Genomic DNA, 18,181 nt, shown 5'->3' with positions numbered 1-18,181 from the left:
ATAGCCTAAAAGTGACATCTTCAGAGAAGACGCCCCAAAGCCTCCACCCTATATTTTTCCTTCGTTGTGACCAGATAATCGTGGACCTCGTTGCTTGCCTTGGCCTGTGATCTTCCTTAGACAGGTGTCTGGCTTGTTCATCTCTGAATTCACATGGCTCTTCCAGAGAGTGTGCCTCCTAGGAGGTGCTCAATGAATATCTGCTAAAGCAATAAATGTTGAGTGAATCATCCACAATTCAGTTAAAAGTTTTGGTTTTCTTTTTCTCTCTTTAGCTGGGAAGTTATCAATTCCAAACCAGATGAAAGACCCAGGCTCAGCCACTGTCTTGCAGAATCTTGGATGAATTTCAGCATATTTCTTCAAGAAATGTCTCTGTTTAAACAGCAGAGCCCCGGCAAGGCAAGTTTTCCAGAAAAGGAGAATGATGTGTGTGCTTTAAAATGTGAAATAAGCTTGGAAACAAATGAACTAACCTATTTTATCAGCCTGTAAGGGTTCTCCAATTCTGAATATAATACACTACGAACACGTGCCATAAAAACTGATATTAGCGAGGTTCAGAGATGTTAGTGTTGTTAGCACTAGAAAATCCTTAACCTTATATTTTGAAATTGGATTGGATTTCTATTTTATCCGTATTTATGTAGCTTATTAACTAAAATGAATGATGATTTGTCCTCTCAGCCAGACCAAGGATAAAAACGTGTTATTAAGAATTTCAGTTTATATTATCTAGGCTGGTTCTCAAGTCAAAGGAACACATAGCCCTTTGAGGGTGTTTTTGGAGGTAACTGAGTCTCACTTTCAATCTAAAAAGTGGAGATTCTTGTATGATTTACTTAAGAAAGAAAATCTTTGGCAGAAACATCCACAGTGATTATATAAATGGAATGAGTATTTTCCCAACAAAGATGAAAACCCATGAGGAGAGAGTTGAGTGGTTTGCAAGGGGTTACAAGAAATGCCCACTGTAGGCTTTTTATGTGTAGAGGCAGCTTCCACTGTATCTTGACAGCACGGGTGAGCTACAGAACCATCAATAGACCCCTTCCCTTCCACTGCTATGGAAACGAATGTCCACCTGTAGTTGGAAGGAAGAACCTAGGAATGTCTTCATTTAAAATCCCTCTCTTTGTACCGTGTTACAGGAAATCTAACTTCAATGAGTAATAGAACTATATTCGGACACATTTTGAGCATTCTAAAGTTGCAACATTGTATATGGATAAGTTATTTTAATCACTGAAGGTGATTTTTAGAAAAGATATCAACATGGTAGCGGGGTGGGGTGACTTGTGTTTTTGATGCTTATTTTACTGAGATGATTAAACACATTTTTAGAAGATTCTGAACTTAAACTTCTGCATTGGGTTGCATTAATATACCCGAAGTCAATTAACGTAAGATAACGATGCTACAAATTTAGTGGATAATATGAAATCCCTTTGCGAAACTGAATTCTGGATATAGTAATGCTTTTATTTGTTCTTTTAACTTTTATGGTCTTTCCTCTTCCATTTTGCTATTAGAATTCCGTATTCTTCAAGGATCCCTGATGTTTGAGAAACAGCTCTTAATTTTGTTTTCCTTTTGACTAGTGAATTTATTAACCCTGTGCCAAGAATGAAAAATCAAAGTTAATCTGAATTTTAGACCCCGTTGCTGTTTCTCTTAATCAGTTATTGATCAGAGTTCTGTATCCTTTCCTTGTGTGTCTTTTTGAAATTCCCTTAATGAATTTTCTTGGCTGATCAGTGAAATTTAGTACCATAATTTAAAGGTAAAGCAAAGAAGTAAGATAGTTTATTTTAAATAATAGAGTGTGAAAAAAAGTGAAGACTTTATGGGAGAATTTTTCTGTCTTGATGTTTTACTTACTTAAAACGACCAAGATTCTTTTGGCTTCGACTGACAGAAAGAATATAATCAAATTTCACTGGTGGAATTTACTTTCATTGGCCGGACAGATATGGTTAGGAAGGAGGATAGTAATGGCCAGTCGATTTATCCCAGCTGCTTATCAGCTGTGCAAATTACTGTTATATTTATGTAAATACCTCTCATTTCTATAACATGTTTTGCTGTGTTTATGAATTTCTGTGGATTTATAGAAACAGTTTGAACCTACAGATTTCGTTACTGGGCTGCATTGTTTTCAGCGAGTGACCTTGAGTAAAACAAGTTTCTGGGTACATACTATTCTTCAGGTCTCTTGCATCTGGTAATACAGCTGCAGGCATGATTAATAGGAGATGTTGTTCTCTGTGCCAGAGGTTAGCTTCTGGAACCTTCCAAATGATTATCACTTAATGTTAAAGTGGGCTAAGGCTGGTTGAACACAGCAGTCATTAGTCAGATCTAAGTGCAGAGAACACTGTTTGAAAGACATTTGCCATAACATGATAGATGGCATATAGATCAATAATTTTGTGTGTATCCTGTGCTTGATGTTATGTACAACTGTCACATGTTGCTTCTATTATTTTTAGTTTTGTCTCCTGGTCTGCAGTGTATGCACCTTTTTTACGATCTTGGGAAGTTACATTCCTGGGGTTATACTGAGCTATCTACTGTGTAAGTATAGTAGAACATTTTGTCTAATTGATGTGACACATATGGTATCATTTAATGGTCTACAAGACGTTCCACAGTTTAGAAGAGGAGGGATGTGTTCTTGATTATAAAGCAAGTTGATTATTCTTTAATTTCCTGCTGTACAAAGTTTCTCCTTTTTCTAGAGACATGTTGCTATTTCAAAATTATAAGAATAGCTGTCAAAATGCAAGGTTATATATAAGTGATTCATTTTATTTTAAATTATGTCAATAAAGCTGTAAACAAGCTCTACTCTCCACCCCCCACAAATACGTGAGTACTTTTGCCGTTGTGCATGATCTGCGGCTCAAAATATAATTAAAACCACAATGAGACACCATTATATCCCCACCAAAACGGCTGAAATTAAAAATACTGACTATATCAAGTGTTAGCCAGGATATGGTGGGTAGGTAGAATGGTACAACCACTTTGGATAACAGTTTGGTAGTTTTTTAAAAGCTACTATGTGACCGAGGCATTCCACAGCTAGGTGTTCTCCCAAGAGAAGTGAAAGCATACACCTATACAAAGACTTGTCCACAAATGTTCATAGTGGCTTTATTTGCGTTAGCCAAAAACAGAAGACAATTCATATGTCCATCAACAAATAGATGGGTGAACAAACTGTGGTACATCCATACAATGGATTACTACTCAGCACTAAAAAAGTGATGTATGCAACAGTCTGGATGAATCTCAAAATAATTAGATTGGGTGGGAGAAGCCAGGTAAAAAAAAAGACTACATACTGTTTGATTCCATTTATATATAATTCAAACTAATCTTTAGTGACAGAGCACATAAATGGTTGCCTGGGGATGAGGCGGGTAGGGCAGGGAAAGACCAGAGGGAGGGATTAAGAGAAACATGAGGAAACTTTTGGGGGTGGTATGGTCACTATCTTTATCATGATGACAGTTTCTTAGTTGTATGCATATGTCAAAACATCAAATTGTACACTTTAAATATGTGCAATTTATTGTATGTCAATTGTAGCTCAAAAGTGCTGTAAAAAAAGTTTCGGTTTCCTGCTTCTCCTAAAAAATATAAAGATCTGGCCCTGCCGCCTTTAGATGGGGCAGTCGCTCTCCACCCAACCAACCCTCGTATCTCCCTAGTTTTCTCGCACCAGCCTTTAACATTTACAGATACCTCCTTGTCTTGTAGAGATATTTGAGTTTGCAACTCCTATTTAAAAGGTAAATGGGCACGTGTCCTAACAACAGCAGAGAAATAAACAGTAGGGAATACAACGCCTTTCCTGTGTTGATCTTCATTTCTTTTTGTATTCCTCATGCCTCACACAAAGGGCCAATGGTCAGAGCTCACATCCGTTCTCCCAAGTAGAACTCCTGTGGAATATCAGCCCTTTGATCTGCCTTGTTTAGGAGGGAAAGGAGAAGAGAGCTAGGGAAAGCGAGTCTAATACGGGCAAGGCATTATTCAGATGGTCTGTATTTATCTCATTTATCCTTCCCAGCAACCCCAAGAGATGAGGTTATTATCCCAGTATTACTGACGAGAGGCTAACAGATAGTTAATAACGTTTCTATGGAGAAATGATCATTTAACAAATAAGTAGAGTTGATATTTTAATCCAGGACTGTTGTCGGGAAAGCACGTAACCTTTGTATAAATTTTGAGGGTAAGAGGATTGAAGGGATGGAGTTATCTAATTGCAAGTCTTTGAAAACCATGACTGTTGGGTTGTGTGTATATAGGAGAAAATGGTTTCATTACAGGGGGAAGAATAAAAACTATGGACTTATTTCACAGAGGCGCTTCCTTAAGAAAAAAAACCCAATTTGTCCGTAAGGGAACTGAAATAATTTTGTGACATACTAAGATGTAGTCTTTGGAAAGTAAGGTCACTTTCCTTAAACTCTCTTCCTCCTTATCTTGCAGTACTATGTGCATTTCTGTGTCCATTTTTTAAGTGTAATGATATTGGACAAAAAATATACAACAAAATCAAGTCATTTCTGCTGAAACTAGATTTTGGAATCAGAGAATATATTAACCAGAAGAAACGTGAGAGAGCTGGTAGGTAACGTTTGAATTTTAGATTCCACGCATGAGATGAGACATCAGCTGGCTATTATGAAGTCACCTTTAATATATTTCAGGGTGTTTTAGCCTTTCACCACATATTACTACAGAAGCAAATCCCCCCAAAGTAACATAGCTTTTTCCTGTTTTAGGCTTTTATGCTTTTCTCAAACATAAAACAAATCGCCTTTTTAATCCAAATTGTCAGGGGAGAGAGAAAAGGCTTCAACACTTCTGTATTTGCTACTTATCATTTATTTTCTCTAAATCGTTTTCTTTGGGAGTAGACGGTTGCAAATAACAAATGACACAGATGGGGCTGTGTGTGGGAGCCCTGTAAGAGGGGGCCAGTAGAACGGGAAGGAAAAGAAAATAGGGGGAAGACTAATGTGCTCCTTGTTCACTTTTTAACTTGGCTTGTGACCTTACAGATTCTCAAACTACAGGGAGCGTCGGAATTGTCTGAAGAGCTTATTAAAGCTTAGATTGCGGGGCCCATACCCCAGAGTTTCTGATTCAGCTGGTCTAGGGGAGGGCCTGGGGATTTGCCTTTCTAAAAGTCCAGGGGCCACACTATGAGGACCACTGATATGGACCATTTCCCTCGGAAACCAAACAGTTGCAAATACGTGTACCTTGTTATGTGCAAACATTTAATTACGTGGAGGCGTTGGAGAGTATGAGGAAGGTGGGATAAGGATATCTAATGGGTAAAATACACGCTGTCTAAGCTGGCCAGGAAACTGAAAGCTTCCACATTTTTTCCCAACAGAAGCAGATAAAGAAAAAAGTCACAAAGATGACAGTGAATTAGACTTTTCAGCTCTCTGTCCTAAGGTATTTTTTGTTTAGTTTTCAATTTGTTCCTGTGTGGTTTGACTGTAAATTTATCTAAATGTACCAAAACTGGAATGATATTCTTAATAGACTCCTCCTGTTTCTCTAAGATGATTGAACAATATCGAAAGGAAAATGTTTCAAAAGATTCCCCACAGAAGTTTGAAATGTGTCACTGGTATTTATATTAACACAGATTAGCCTGACCGTTGCCGCCAAAGAGTTGTCTGTGTCTGACACAGATGTGTCCGAGGTCTCCTGGACTGACAATGGGACCTTCAACCTTTCAGAAGGATACACTCCACAGACGGACACTTCTGACGGTATGCTCACACTCCTAGATGCTCTGATTTGTATAATTATGAGTGCGTGCAAAGGTATTTAATCTGTCAACTGCTGACTGGATAAACAAGGTGTGGTACATCTACACAATGGAATCTCACTTGGCTATAAAAATGAAGTACTCACGTTTGCTACAACGTGGTTGAACCTTAAACACGTTATGCTAAAGTGGAGGAAGCCAGACACACAAGTCCACACCTTGGGTAACTCCATTTCTATGAAATGTCCAGAATAGGCAAATCCGTGCAGAAGGAAAATAGGTTAGTGGCTGCCAGCGGCTGGGGGAAGAGGGAATGGTGGGTGACTGGTAATTAATATGTTTCTTTAGGATGATGAGAATGTTCTAGAATTAGATGGTGGTGATGTTGAACAGCTTTGTGAATATATTAAAAAACACTTAATCATATACTTTAAAAGGGTAAGTTTTATAGTATATGAATTATATCTCAAAAGCTATTTTTTTGAAGAGTATGAGAAAAACATCTAAGCTAATCAATGTCCAAATCTGCCTTTATTTTGAAAACAAACAATTGACAATGAAAAAACTTAACTTCTGGACTATCTGGTGGCATTGTTTATAGCAGTAATGGGACGGGGGAGGAGAGAAGCTAATCCCATATATCCAGGGCTAGTCCTTATTAAGAGGGACTGAAGCATGGGGGGCAAGTTTCCCAAATCCAAAGCTGATTTCAGGGTTTCTCATATACTTTTTTTTTTTTTAACTAACTTGTTTTTCTTCCAAGTTAGTTTAAAAAAAAAAAAAAGCTTTCTTATCTTTTATAATTAGGTTAAGTACAATTTAAAATGAAATTTGAGACAAGTCTTGTGCAATAACTTTCGCTAGTCTCATTGGATTATTTCAAGTCATTTTAACAGTATACTGAAAATATAAGCAGGTTATAATGGAGGATTATGAATAAATTATTTTATATGTGTCTTTATAAGCAAGAACACACTTTCTTTTTCTAGAGGAAGGAAGAAGGCTGTGTAGTGTTGAAAAAATACAGGTTTGGAGATTGGGAGACCCAAGTGTAGCCTTGCTTTTGTCATTAACTTTATTGTATGACCTTGAACAGGTGACATGATTTCTGTGGATCTCAATTTCCTCATCTTTAAAGTGCATTAGAACAAGAGGGTCACTGAAGTCCTCTCAAGCTCTACAAGCTGTACATACCTACAAGACCAGTAAAACAAACCCTTTGTCCTTAAGCATCCTATCTCAGATTTACACAACAAAGGGAGCAACAATAATGGAACCCATATAGAAGGCTTTCATTAATTAACTTGAAGATTCCAAAGAGTTACTGAAGGATTTTCTGTGAAAAGTGAAAAACAATGAAATCACTGTCTGCCTACTAACCTGACATTGCTTTCAAATGTCCCAAATCTTAAAGCGTTCCTGTATATATTCAGGACCTATATTTTGCTAAAACGGTATGGTTAATTTCAGCTATATTCATGGAAAGCTAAATGTTTCCATAAGCTCTTAGGTTGAATATGGAATAGAAGGAACAGCAGCTTCTTTTAACTCATTGCTTTAAACAAACACAGTTACAGATACTCAAACAGATCTCCATGAATGAAAATGCAAAGGCTGGATAACAGTCACCATCTGCTGGACCCAAATCTATGAAAACGTCCAATTGAAATATTTTTTATTTTGGATTATACATATCCACATTGGCTTAAGCTAATCCCCTCCCCAGGAGCAGGATGAAATTTTGGTGAACGTTTAAACTCTAGTCAGAGCTCCAAGCTGACATTAAGACAGGTTGAATAGTAAGTCATTACACACTTTTTGTGTTTAAGAGGAAAGCTAAGGCCATGGGGGGACATGTAGTGTTTGTGTGTACTTGTGGAGAGAGTGTCCCAGACTTGGGGGGGTCTGATGGGAGGCTAGATGAATGCCAGAGTGATTCAGAGGATTCCAATTAAAAGCAGGGATCTTTTAGACAATTCTCTGATTTCAAATTTATTATGGTTTATTACAGGGTCTTATAAACCTTTGACTTTCTTTTTTTGTATATCTGAGATAGTAAAGGTTTATCAATGACTACTTTATAACTTAGAAGTTGAATCATAAAAAAAAATTTATTATGGTGCTTAAGCATGAACTTCTGTTCTACATTTCACAGATCTTGACCGACCTAGTGAGGAAGTTTTCTCTCGAGACCTTTCAGATTTTCCATCTCTAGAAAATGGCACAGGAACAAACGATGAAGATGAATTAAGCCTTGGCTTGCCCACTGAGCTCAAGAGAAGAAAGGAGCAGTTGGACCGCGGTCCCAGACCCAGCTCAGAGAGGCAATCAGTGGCTGGTCTCACCCTTCCTCTGAGCGGTGACCAAACCTTCCACCTGATGAGCAACCTGGCTGGGGACGTCATCACCGCTGCGGTGACTGCCGCCGTCAAAGACCAGTTAGCAGGCATGCAGCAAACACTGTCTCAGGCTGCTCCCAGCCCAGGGGAGGACACAGACGAAGGGGATGATTTTGAACTACTGGACCAGTCAGAGCTCGACCAAATTGAGAGTGAATTGGGGCTTTCACAAGACCAGGAAGCAGAAGCACCGCAAAATAAGAAGTCTTCAGGCTTTCTTTCAAATCTACTCGGAGGCCATTAGTCTGGGAATCAGCTTGTATGACAGAGCACAGACAAACTACCAAAAAAATTCAAACAAGCAAAAAAAGAAAAAAAGGAAAAAAAAACTTTTCGAACTGTGAGCTTTACTGATTACTTTAGAATTTTGTTGGCCTTTTTTTTTCCCTTCTGCAGTGAGTTAATTGGATATATATCAGCTGACACTGATAGATTGATATTTCTCATAGTTATTTTTATGTAATGCGCATGGAAATGAACTTTATATATATGTATATATATTTACTGCATTGTCAGAGTTGAATATTAGAGGTTGTTTTTAAAGCAAAATGAAAACACCCAATTATTGAGGTCCTCCCATTAGTATTCCGTATTTTTTCTTCACAATTATTTTTTCAAGCATGCAAAAACAGTTTATTGTAACTCGCTGAAATATTAACAGTTAATTGTGAAACATGCTATATTGGCCCCTCTGTTCCTAATACTTGGAAACAGTCAAAAAATTTTGGTAGATTTTGATGTAAAAAGACAAAAATGATCAAGGTCACTTTGGTTGAAAGACTTGGGAGATACTATTAAAATTCATTTCCTAGGAACAATTTTGAAAATATATTTAACTACGTTGGATGGGCTAGTACATTTCCATGTTATTTTTGCAGTTGTAGACTTTAGGCTTCCTTGTAAATGGCGTGCTCCATTGACTGCCAGCTCTAGTCTTGCAACAGGTGGTATTAACCCATCGAAAGCAAGTAATTAGATATCATGTAGACGGTGGTTTCGATGTAAGCAGAGATTGGGCTGTGCTTTGTTGTTCAATTGTCATATATTTGTGATAGGGATGTTGTGAGTACAGATCTATCCTGCCTGCTCAGAACTAGGTTAAACCTCATCTTTCATATTATGGAAAAAGTCTCTTAAAATTGTGAAACTAGTTGCTGGTATGTTCTGTGAGCGATGTGGTCATCAGCCTTAGAGAAACGAGAACTGTTTGTAGTCTGACTCTCCTACAGGAGAGAAACTTGCTTGGTTTTCAAGTGTATTTATTTGCCATAGAAGTCTAAATCTGTAATCTGTTTCTTCTTAGGAAGCTAGAATATATTTTTCCTTTATTTTAAACTTTTTAGATCACTTTTAAATAACCACATTTCACTTAGCTGTTTAACAAAGGACTAAAGAGAAGAAATCAAGCTAATTTTGTTTTTGTGATAGAAACTTTTAATATAGAAACTTTTAATAGTGTTGAGGGACCATGTCAGCAACTACCAACCATCTCTTCAATCTTCAGGTACAGCTGGCATTCTGACAGATGCACACAGACATCTGAGCCCCTCAGAAAGGAAGGATAATCCAAGAATATAGGAAATCTGTGGTCCCCTCCCTTTACTTTATCCCTTCCCTTATATGTCTAAAGAGTAATGATAGGTCATCTGACATTTTAATGTAGCATCTCTTATTTATTTTTTCTTTCTGAGGTATTAAAATATCTAGACTGAATTTTGCCAAATATTAAAGGGAGAGAAGTTACTGCAGACTCTGAACACTTGCTTTTCGTGATTGACGATGCTTCTATGTCATTAGTGCCTCTTGACTGTGTTTGAGTCCTTTACTGATACAAATTGAGCCTGTGCCTTCATTATCTTGCCCGTTTCGGTACAAATGAAAACCTGGTGTTAGATGTATGAACTGTGTGGGTTTGCAAGGAATATACCTGAATTCTATTTCAGTAAGAGTTTCTGGACATGAAGAAAAATACAGTCACGTATTTATAAAATAGTTTGTTACCAGGTTTATTATTTTTTTATGTGTATGTTTCTTCACTTAAAAATATTCTTGGCCATGAAGTCAGAAAGTTTAAAGGTCTTTTCAGTTTCTTCATTGAGGGGAAAACGAGAAGTTAAATAACTTAAGTAATTAAAGAATGTGTTACAAGTCACTGGACAAGCTTACAAGGAGATAAACTCACGATTTGACGGCATGAACAGTAAAGCCAGAATCAGATGTTATAAACTATAAATTAAAAGGGGTTTGGGGAGGTTGTTAGGGTAGAAAAATGTGTTACAGCCCTATGGTGGAGACATACCAGCTCTCTGTGGGCAGTAGGATTATAACCACACATGCACTTCAGTAGTATTTGTTCCAGAATATATGTGGCTATAAATTTACACAATGTAATAATGGTACTCTTAATACTACAAACAGAGGATGTCAAGGGGTTTCGTTTTCTGTGTGTGTGTGTGTGTGTGTGTGTGTGTGTGTTTGGCGGGGGATAGGGTGGGGGGAACATTATATATAGTCCTGTTTCTGGCTTTAAGATGGACTAACAATAAACCCTGTGATTGATTCAGTACAGTGGGAAACTACAGATTCCTTACCATGAGAATGTATGCAGTCATTAAAATGTGAAGCATGGATATTTCTTAATTGTAGAGGAGCTGTAGAAAGATGTTTTGTTCACTTCCTGTAGGAAATGCTGAGCAAAACCATACAGTGGGAGAAGCATACACTGATCATGCATTTTGATCTGAAGCAGTAAAGCAGGGCTGAAGTTCAAGCTTGTTTTGGAAGGTCAGTCCAGGCTTAAAGCGATATTTATATTCTCATTCTGAACATCTTTACTTTTTATGTACCCTAAAAATCTTCAGAAGTGATTTTTAAAACTGCTCCCTCCCCAATTTAGTAGAATGTTAGGAAAAGAAACTTTTATGAGGTTTGGCAAGTGGCAAACATCCTCCACATATTTTGGCATGTCACTCTTACATTTGAAATAAGTGCGACTTTATTCCTTTTTAAAAAGTGGCAAAGTGCCAGCAAACTACTGATTTTAGGCCAGAAGCAAATCTACATTTAAGAAAAAGCGATTTAAAAGTTTTCCTTTTCTGTTTATACCTTAGGTTGATGTAGTTCCTTATACTGCTCTGGCTATGTTAGTTATGAGATAAGAAATTATTTTGAAAACACTTCCTAAACTACTACCCTTCCTAAACTACATGTGTCACAGGTCACGTGTATCACAACGAAGACACAGTCTCTGAAATATATTTCTGTATATTATTCCTCCTTTTCCACTGAAGCACTTAAGGTAGGATGGGATGTCAGAATTATGAGGTCTGGGTTCTGATGTTAACGTTATGACCCTAAGACACAATGTCAAGTCACATAGCATCTCAAACCACCACCTCAGTTTCCCCAAACATAAAATTAGGAAGCTAATTCCTATCCTCTCACACAGGGATGTTTTGAGAATGAATGAAAAAAGAAAAATGTCTGAAGCATTTTTGGGAGGAAAGAAAGCTGTATAAAACCAAGATAGTGATCTTTTTCCTATTTCAGCTAAGCCATCTTTTTGAACATTAAAGAAAAGTCAATCAACAAGAACCTGCTTACAAAACAGACTCTAAAGTTCTTTTAATGGGCCTAGCATGATATTGGCCTTATAATCCAATAAATTCTGTAGAAAAAGAGGATAGACAGTGTTGTCAAATTGTTATTTCATTTGACTCTGAAACATGCGTAAGGTTCTACATTAGTCATTGTGAGTGGTTCTAACACATCCTGGCTGCGGGACTGAAAGTCACCTAACATCTGTACTTGTTTCCTTCACCTATAAAATTAAGATAAAGCACCTGCCTCATAGTATGTTATAAGGATTAAATGTCTAAGACTGGGGTTGGCAAACTACCACCCATGGGCCAAATCTGGCCGGCCACCCGTTTTTATGGAATATTTAAAAATATAATTTTCTTTTTCTGGACTTCCCTGGTGGCACAGTGGTTAAGAATCTGCCTGCGAATGCAGGGTACATGGGTTCGAGCCCTGGTCTGGGAAGATTCCACATGCTGCAGAGCAACTCAGTCCACATGCCACAACTACTGAAGCCCGCGCGCCTAGAGCGCGTGCTCCACAACAAGAGAAGTCGCTGCAATAAGAAGCCCGTGCCCTGCAACGAAAAGTAGCCCCCTCTGGCTGCAACTAGAGAAAGCCCGCTCGTAGCAACGAAGACCCAATGCAGCCAAAAATAAATAAATAAATTTAAAATATATATATAAATATTTTAAAATAGTTCCAAAAAACCCAGAAGACTATTTTATGACATACGAAAAATACATGAAATTCAAAATTCAGCACCCATAAAGAATGTTTTATTAGAAGAGGGCCACACTCATTTATGTACTGTCTATGCATCCTTTTATGCTAAAACAGAAAAGTTGAATAGTTGTGATGAAACCATAGGCCTACAAAGCCTAGTATATTCACTATCTGTCCTTTTACAGGAAAAGTTTGCCAATCCTTGGTCTAATACGTAGAAAACACTCAGTTACAGTTAGGGTCCTGTGTAATCCTCATGACTACAATTAAGTGGTATTAAGAGCTTTTCTCAGAAGGATGGGGTCAAATAAATTGTCCAAAGTCACAAAACTACTAAGAGGAAAAGCCAGTTTGACCCCAAAGCCTATTCTCTTTCTAATATGTCACGCTACCTAATATTTTTCATTTTTTAAAAATACATTAAGAATGATCATATTTATGGGCTTCCCTGGTGGCGCAGTGGTTAAGAATCCACCTGCCGATGCAGGGGACACGGGTTCGAGCCTTGGTCCAGGAAGATCCCACATGCCATGGAGCAACAAAGCCTGCGAGCCACAACTACTGAGCCTGTGCTCTAGAGCCCAAGAGCCACAACTACTGAAGCCCACGCGCCTAGAGCCCATGCTCCACAACAAAAGGCACTGCAATGAGAAGCCCGCACACCGCAATGAAGAGTAGCCCCTGCTCACCACAACTAGAGAAAGCCCGCGTGCAGCAACGAGACCCAATGCAGCCAAAAATAAATAAATAATTAAAAAAAAGAATGATGATGTTTGTAATAGTTTAACAGAATTTCACTAAATATTAAAGATTGATTTTATTTGACTTAGATTAATTTTTCTTTTTTCAAAGAATCCACAAATCAGCTGATCCAAACTGTTTTAAATGCTGCAATAACCAGATTGTGCTATACATTTCAGTCCCTTGTTAATTTAAGAAAACTTTGCGTATCTAGATATCCAAAAACTAAGAGGTAGTAAAATGTTTTTAAATTGTTTTTTAAAAATCATAATGCTTTACTTAACATTTTTATGAACACAGAAGTCATAGAAGTTGTAATTTAATAAACATATGTTTTATATTCTATATTTATTACCCCCTATAAGTTAACCTCAACTAATCCAATCACCTTCATACTTTCCCCTTTAAAAATCAAGTTGCCACTGCAATATAGGAATGTGGACAGTAGTATCAACTGACTTGAAGGTGACCTTAGTTTTTGTCTTAATTTTTTTTTTTTGCGGTACGGGGCTTCTCACTGTTGTGGCCTCTCCATTGTGGAGCACAGGCTCCGGACGTGCAGGCTCAGCGGCCATGGCTCACTGGCCCAGCCGCTCCGCAGCATGTGGGATCTTCCCGGACCGGGGCACGAACCCATGTCCCCTGCATCGGCAGGCGGACTCTCAACCACTGCGCCACCAGGGAAGACCCTGTCTTAAATTTTGTAATTATCAAAGATCACCATCCCAGTGTCATCCAAGCTGAAAAAGAACATCATCGTGGGTACTGTCACTTTTACAGTGTGTAGAGTAACTTCAATAATTTCGTAAGTGAATTAGTTTTTAAGAGCTCTGTCACAGTATCCAGAAGAAATTCTAATTTCCAGTATTTTCAAAGCTAAACTTTTTTCATGGGCAGACTCAGTTTAAATTCTTTGGAAGAATGATTAATTTGGTAATAAAAATTCTTGATAGTATTATCAGCAGAGTTTAGACACATTAACATAAAACCCTAGATATGCCATGGAGAAATTTAACTCAAAGGTCTCTTGGCCAAAGGGCTTGCGTTTACCAAGGACCTACTGGCTATAGATCTGCTCCTTTCTGGTATTTCTCCAATCAGTTACAGATACTGCTGCTGGATCTATTCGAGGTCCAGTTCTATTCCTCATGCCCATAAAAACTGAAACACTCTTGGAGTCCCTACTGTTCACCAACTGAAAAATGAACAGCAAACTCTAGAATTCAACTCTTTACCCAGTGATACCTTAAAACCTCCTAGTCTTCTTTCCCCTATCTTTTGCCTCAAGAAAACTAGACTTCCTGTCTTCCTAAATATGTCCCTTATTTTCTCTTCTAGGTGCGCCCGCCCACTTTTCCACTTGCAGATGAAGTCCTTATTGTCCCCTCTCTCTCAGGACCCACCCATCTGAACTGTCAACTCCTTAATGAAAACTTTTCTCATCTCCCTAGCTGATGCCATTTTTCTGTTCTAAATACCCAGTGCCCCTTTCTTTGTATTTCATCTTACTTGACCCCATCTTTATTCTATTAGTTGTGTATTTGTTACCATCCTTAACAAAGCAGAGAAAATCCCCTTGAAGACAGATGTTTTAATTTAGAACCAGTAGGGTATTATATATGAGATACTGTGATTTATAATAAAATACAGGTATTTGGTCTTTGTCCCATTCTGGGCATGGAGCTCCTAAAACCCTTGGAAGGTCTTAAGTGATGAGAGTGATAAAGGTGCCTTTTGTTATGTTGATGAGGTGACTTTTGCAAAGCCCTTAGGTAGCCTAGCGGAGAGGGTGTCACAACCAAAACTCCAGAGGGAGAGCATCTCTTGTTTGGGAACTTCCTGACCTCACCATATGTGTCTGTTCATTGGGCCGTTCATTTACATCTTTTAATATCCTTGTAATAAACTGGTAATCTAGTAAGTAAATGAGTTTCCAGATTTCTGTGAGCTGCTCTAGTAAATTACTCAAACCTGAGTAGGGGGTCATGGAAACCTCTGATTTATAGCCAGTGAGAAGCACAGGTAAAAACCTGGACTTGGCATTGCCTTCTGAAGTGGGGCCAGTCTTGTGGAACTGAGCATTTAACCTGTGGGATCTGACTTTATCTCCAGGTAGAAGGTGTTGGAACTGAGTTGAATTTGAGGACACCCAGCTGGTGTTGGAGAATTGCTTGGTAGTCTGAAAAAAACACCCATGTTCCTGGAGATAGGAAGCATGGGTGAGAGGTGATAGGAGATACTGAAAACCAGGCAAAGGAATTTAAACTTCTTCAATGGGCAACAGGTAACCATTCTTGAACACAAGGAGTGACACAAGAGGAAACATGGCTGAGAGGAATTAGTGTGATTATCTCTACGTGCTGTATGGTGGACTAAGAGGAAAGAGAAGGCTCTCCAGGAGACTACAGTAGAATTGCAGCCCATGGGAAATTTAACAAGGTGGAGAAAACAATGTCCCTTTGAAGAGGAAAAGGAAAGAACCCGTGGAGAGTTCAAAGATGCTGAAATGGGTCATGGAAATGGATGGGAGGAGGTAGGGAGGAAATAATGACCTGAAGAAGGAACAGATGCTTGAAGAACCATATGTGAACGATAATTGGAAAGAGAAAACAGAAGTTCTTTACTTAATATAACCATTCTCTGCTTTGATTTTAGAGAAGCTTGAAGATATACATTATTTTGCTTATCCCTGTTGAACAAATTACATTTCTTAAGATGGATATCTGTCCAGAGGACTCAGCTATTTTAAAAGATTTTGTAATCTAAAAATCAAGTTTTCTGGAATGAAATCAGCACCAGACTTAACTTGCACTACAAAAGGTTTGTTTAATAAATACTGAACAATTTATGTGCCAGCACTGTTCTAGCTTTGGGGTACACAGCAAGGAAAGGAGTCCCTGTTCCCATGGAGCTTGTAGTCTGGAGATGGATGACTAACCTATAATGGGACTGACTATCCTGGTTTGCAAATGATGGAGAGGTTTCCTGGGATACAAGACTTTCAGTGCTAAACCTGGAAAATCAGGGACAAAGAACAAATGCTAGTGGTGGCCCATTTCCCAAATGGTCCCCAAAGACACCCCATTCATGCCCTTACAAAGTCCCTCCCACATTAAACAGAGCTGACTTTCCTAAGTAACAGCATATCGTAGAAATGACCCTGTGTGACTTCCAAGGCTAGGTCCTAAAAGATATTGTGACTTCTACTTTGCTTACTTTTGAGGGAAGCCAGTAACCATGTTATGAGGACACTCAAGCAGCCCTAGGTAGAGGTCCACTCAGTGAGGACCCCAAAGCTCTTGCTATCAGTGTGTAAGTGAGCCTCTTCCAAGGGGATCCTCCAGCCAGAGTCAAACCTTCCAGCTGCCGTCACATGATCAGCCCTGTCCCCCGGCAACTTCATGAGTCCATGAGCCACGTAAATTTCCGACTTACAGAAATGGAAAGAAGCAAAGTCTGTTGTTTTCCTGCTAAATGTTGGAGTAATGTGATATGGAGTACTAGATGGCTAGTACAGCGCTACTGAGAAAAGGTCTGCTTAGGAAAGACTGATGAGTTGGGGGTAGGCACTACTGTGAAAAGAGGGTGTGGATAGGGCCCTCCTGTAAACGCATTTGGGCAGAAACCTTCAAAGTAAGGGAGCAAGACAGCAATACTCGATCCAAGCATAATAGTAAAGAACTTCTGAGATTTAGTATGCACTGAGATGACAGATGTTTGCTTAGCCTTGTTAGAGCAACATCAAGCGTCAGTGTGACTGAAGTGGGGTGAGCAGAGTGGGGAAGGGGGTGTGACAGGCGGTCAGGAGGGGTAGGGCCTCCTAGAATAGAAAGGCAATCCTCTTGGTCAGTTTGTGCTGCTATAACAAAATATCACAGACTGGGTGGCTAATGGGATATAAACAACCTTTTTTTTTTTTCTCACAGTTCTGGAAGCTGGAAGTCCAAGATCAGGGTGCCAGCATGGTGCGGTGAGGGGCCTCTTCCTAGTCTCAGACTTCTTATTCTATCCCTTTTTGGGTCTCTGAGGTCTATATGCTCAGAATCGAATCACCTCTCAGAAGTGCCACCTCCTAATACCGTCACTTTGGGAATCCGTTTGTCAATATATGAATTTTTTTTTTCTTGTTGAGGGGGGTGGCACAAACATTCAGACCAGGGCAGGAATGTGTTTGTACTTTATTCCCAGTCAGGGGAAGCCACTGAAGGTTTTCAGCAAGAAGAACAATGCGACTTAACCTACATTTTAAAAAAACATCGATATCTTCTTTGGTGCTATGGGCCGCTTGGATTTTAAACATGCAATGTCCAATTCTGAAAAAGGACGGACTGGTTCAGCTAGGCTGCGCAGACGAGTGTAAGAACTCCCTACGCCTTTAACATTCATGCTTCCTATAGAACCGGGCTGCTACGCATGACATGACATAGTTAACTAAGTACAGGACACGAGGCTCGTCTGAACTGAGGTGTGCTGTTAACTGTAAAATGCGCACTGGAATCCCAAGATTTAGTACCAACAAATGAATGTAAAATGTCTCACTAAATCTTCTGGCTTGATTACATGTTGAAACGATAATATTTTGGATATACTGGCTTAAATAAAATATGGCCATCTTACCTCTCTCTTTCCGCTTTAATGAAAACGCGGCTACTATTAGATTTAAGAGGACATACTTGTCTGGGATTCTATTTCTACTGGGCAGCGGCTGGGCTGGACTCTGCGCTCCGAAGTGCAAACTATCCATCCAGGAGTTTCCCCTGCGCCCTTTCCGCCCCAGTAAGGCCGAGGTTCTGGCCGGGAGTCTCCGGTTTTCCTGTGAGTTCCCTCAGCCTCTAACCCGAGTCTCCGGTCGACCCCCGGGCTGGCCAGCATCTCTGGCTTTCGTGACACCCACTCCCGGGCTGCAGGGGTGCAGGGCGCAGACCTC

At 39.1% G+C, this 18,181-nt stretch overlaps 1 protein-coding gene across 3 annotated transcripts in view; it reads left to right on the top strand.

Moving 5' to 3' along the window:
* RETREG1 (reticulophagy regulator 1) overlaps positions 1 to 11,802 on the top strand; it is a gene marked incomplete at its 5' end in the record, with an annotated part of 125,186 nt that extends 113,384 nt beyond the window's left edge. For all 3 annotated transcript variants that reach the window (XM_082650249.1, XM_082650248.1, XM_082650250.1), the window contains 6 exons: positions 276 to 402; positions 2,493 to 2,577; positions 4,507 to 4,644; positions 5,423 to 5,487; positions 5,684 to 5,810; positions 7,965 to 11,802. In XM_082650249.1, the coding sequence (XP_082506375.1) occupies positions 276 to 402; positions 2,493 to 2,577; positions 4,507 to 4,644; positions 5,423 to 5,487; positions 5,684 to 5,810; positions 7,965 to 8,452 (1,030 nt within the window). In that variant the 3' untranslated portion in view covers positions 8,453 to 11,802. The remainder of the gene's footprint in view (positions 1 to 275; positions 403 to 2,492; positions 2,578 to 4,506; positions 4,645 to 5,422; positions 5,488 to 5,683; positions 5,811 to 7,964) is intronic.
* Between the last annotated feature and the right edge of the window lie 6,379 nt (positions 11,803 to 18,181).

Source organism: Grampus griseus (assembly GCF_964374135.1).
Source record: "Grampus griseus genome assembly, chromosome: 3".
NCBI classification, from domain to species: Eukaryota; Metazoa; Chordata; class Mammalia; order Artiodactyla; family Delphinidae; genus Grampus; species Grampus griseus.
Note: the sequence above shows the minus strand (reverse complement) of the source record. Positions and strands in the feature narration are given on the sequence as shown.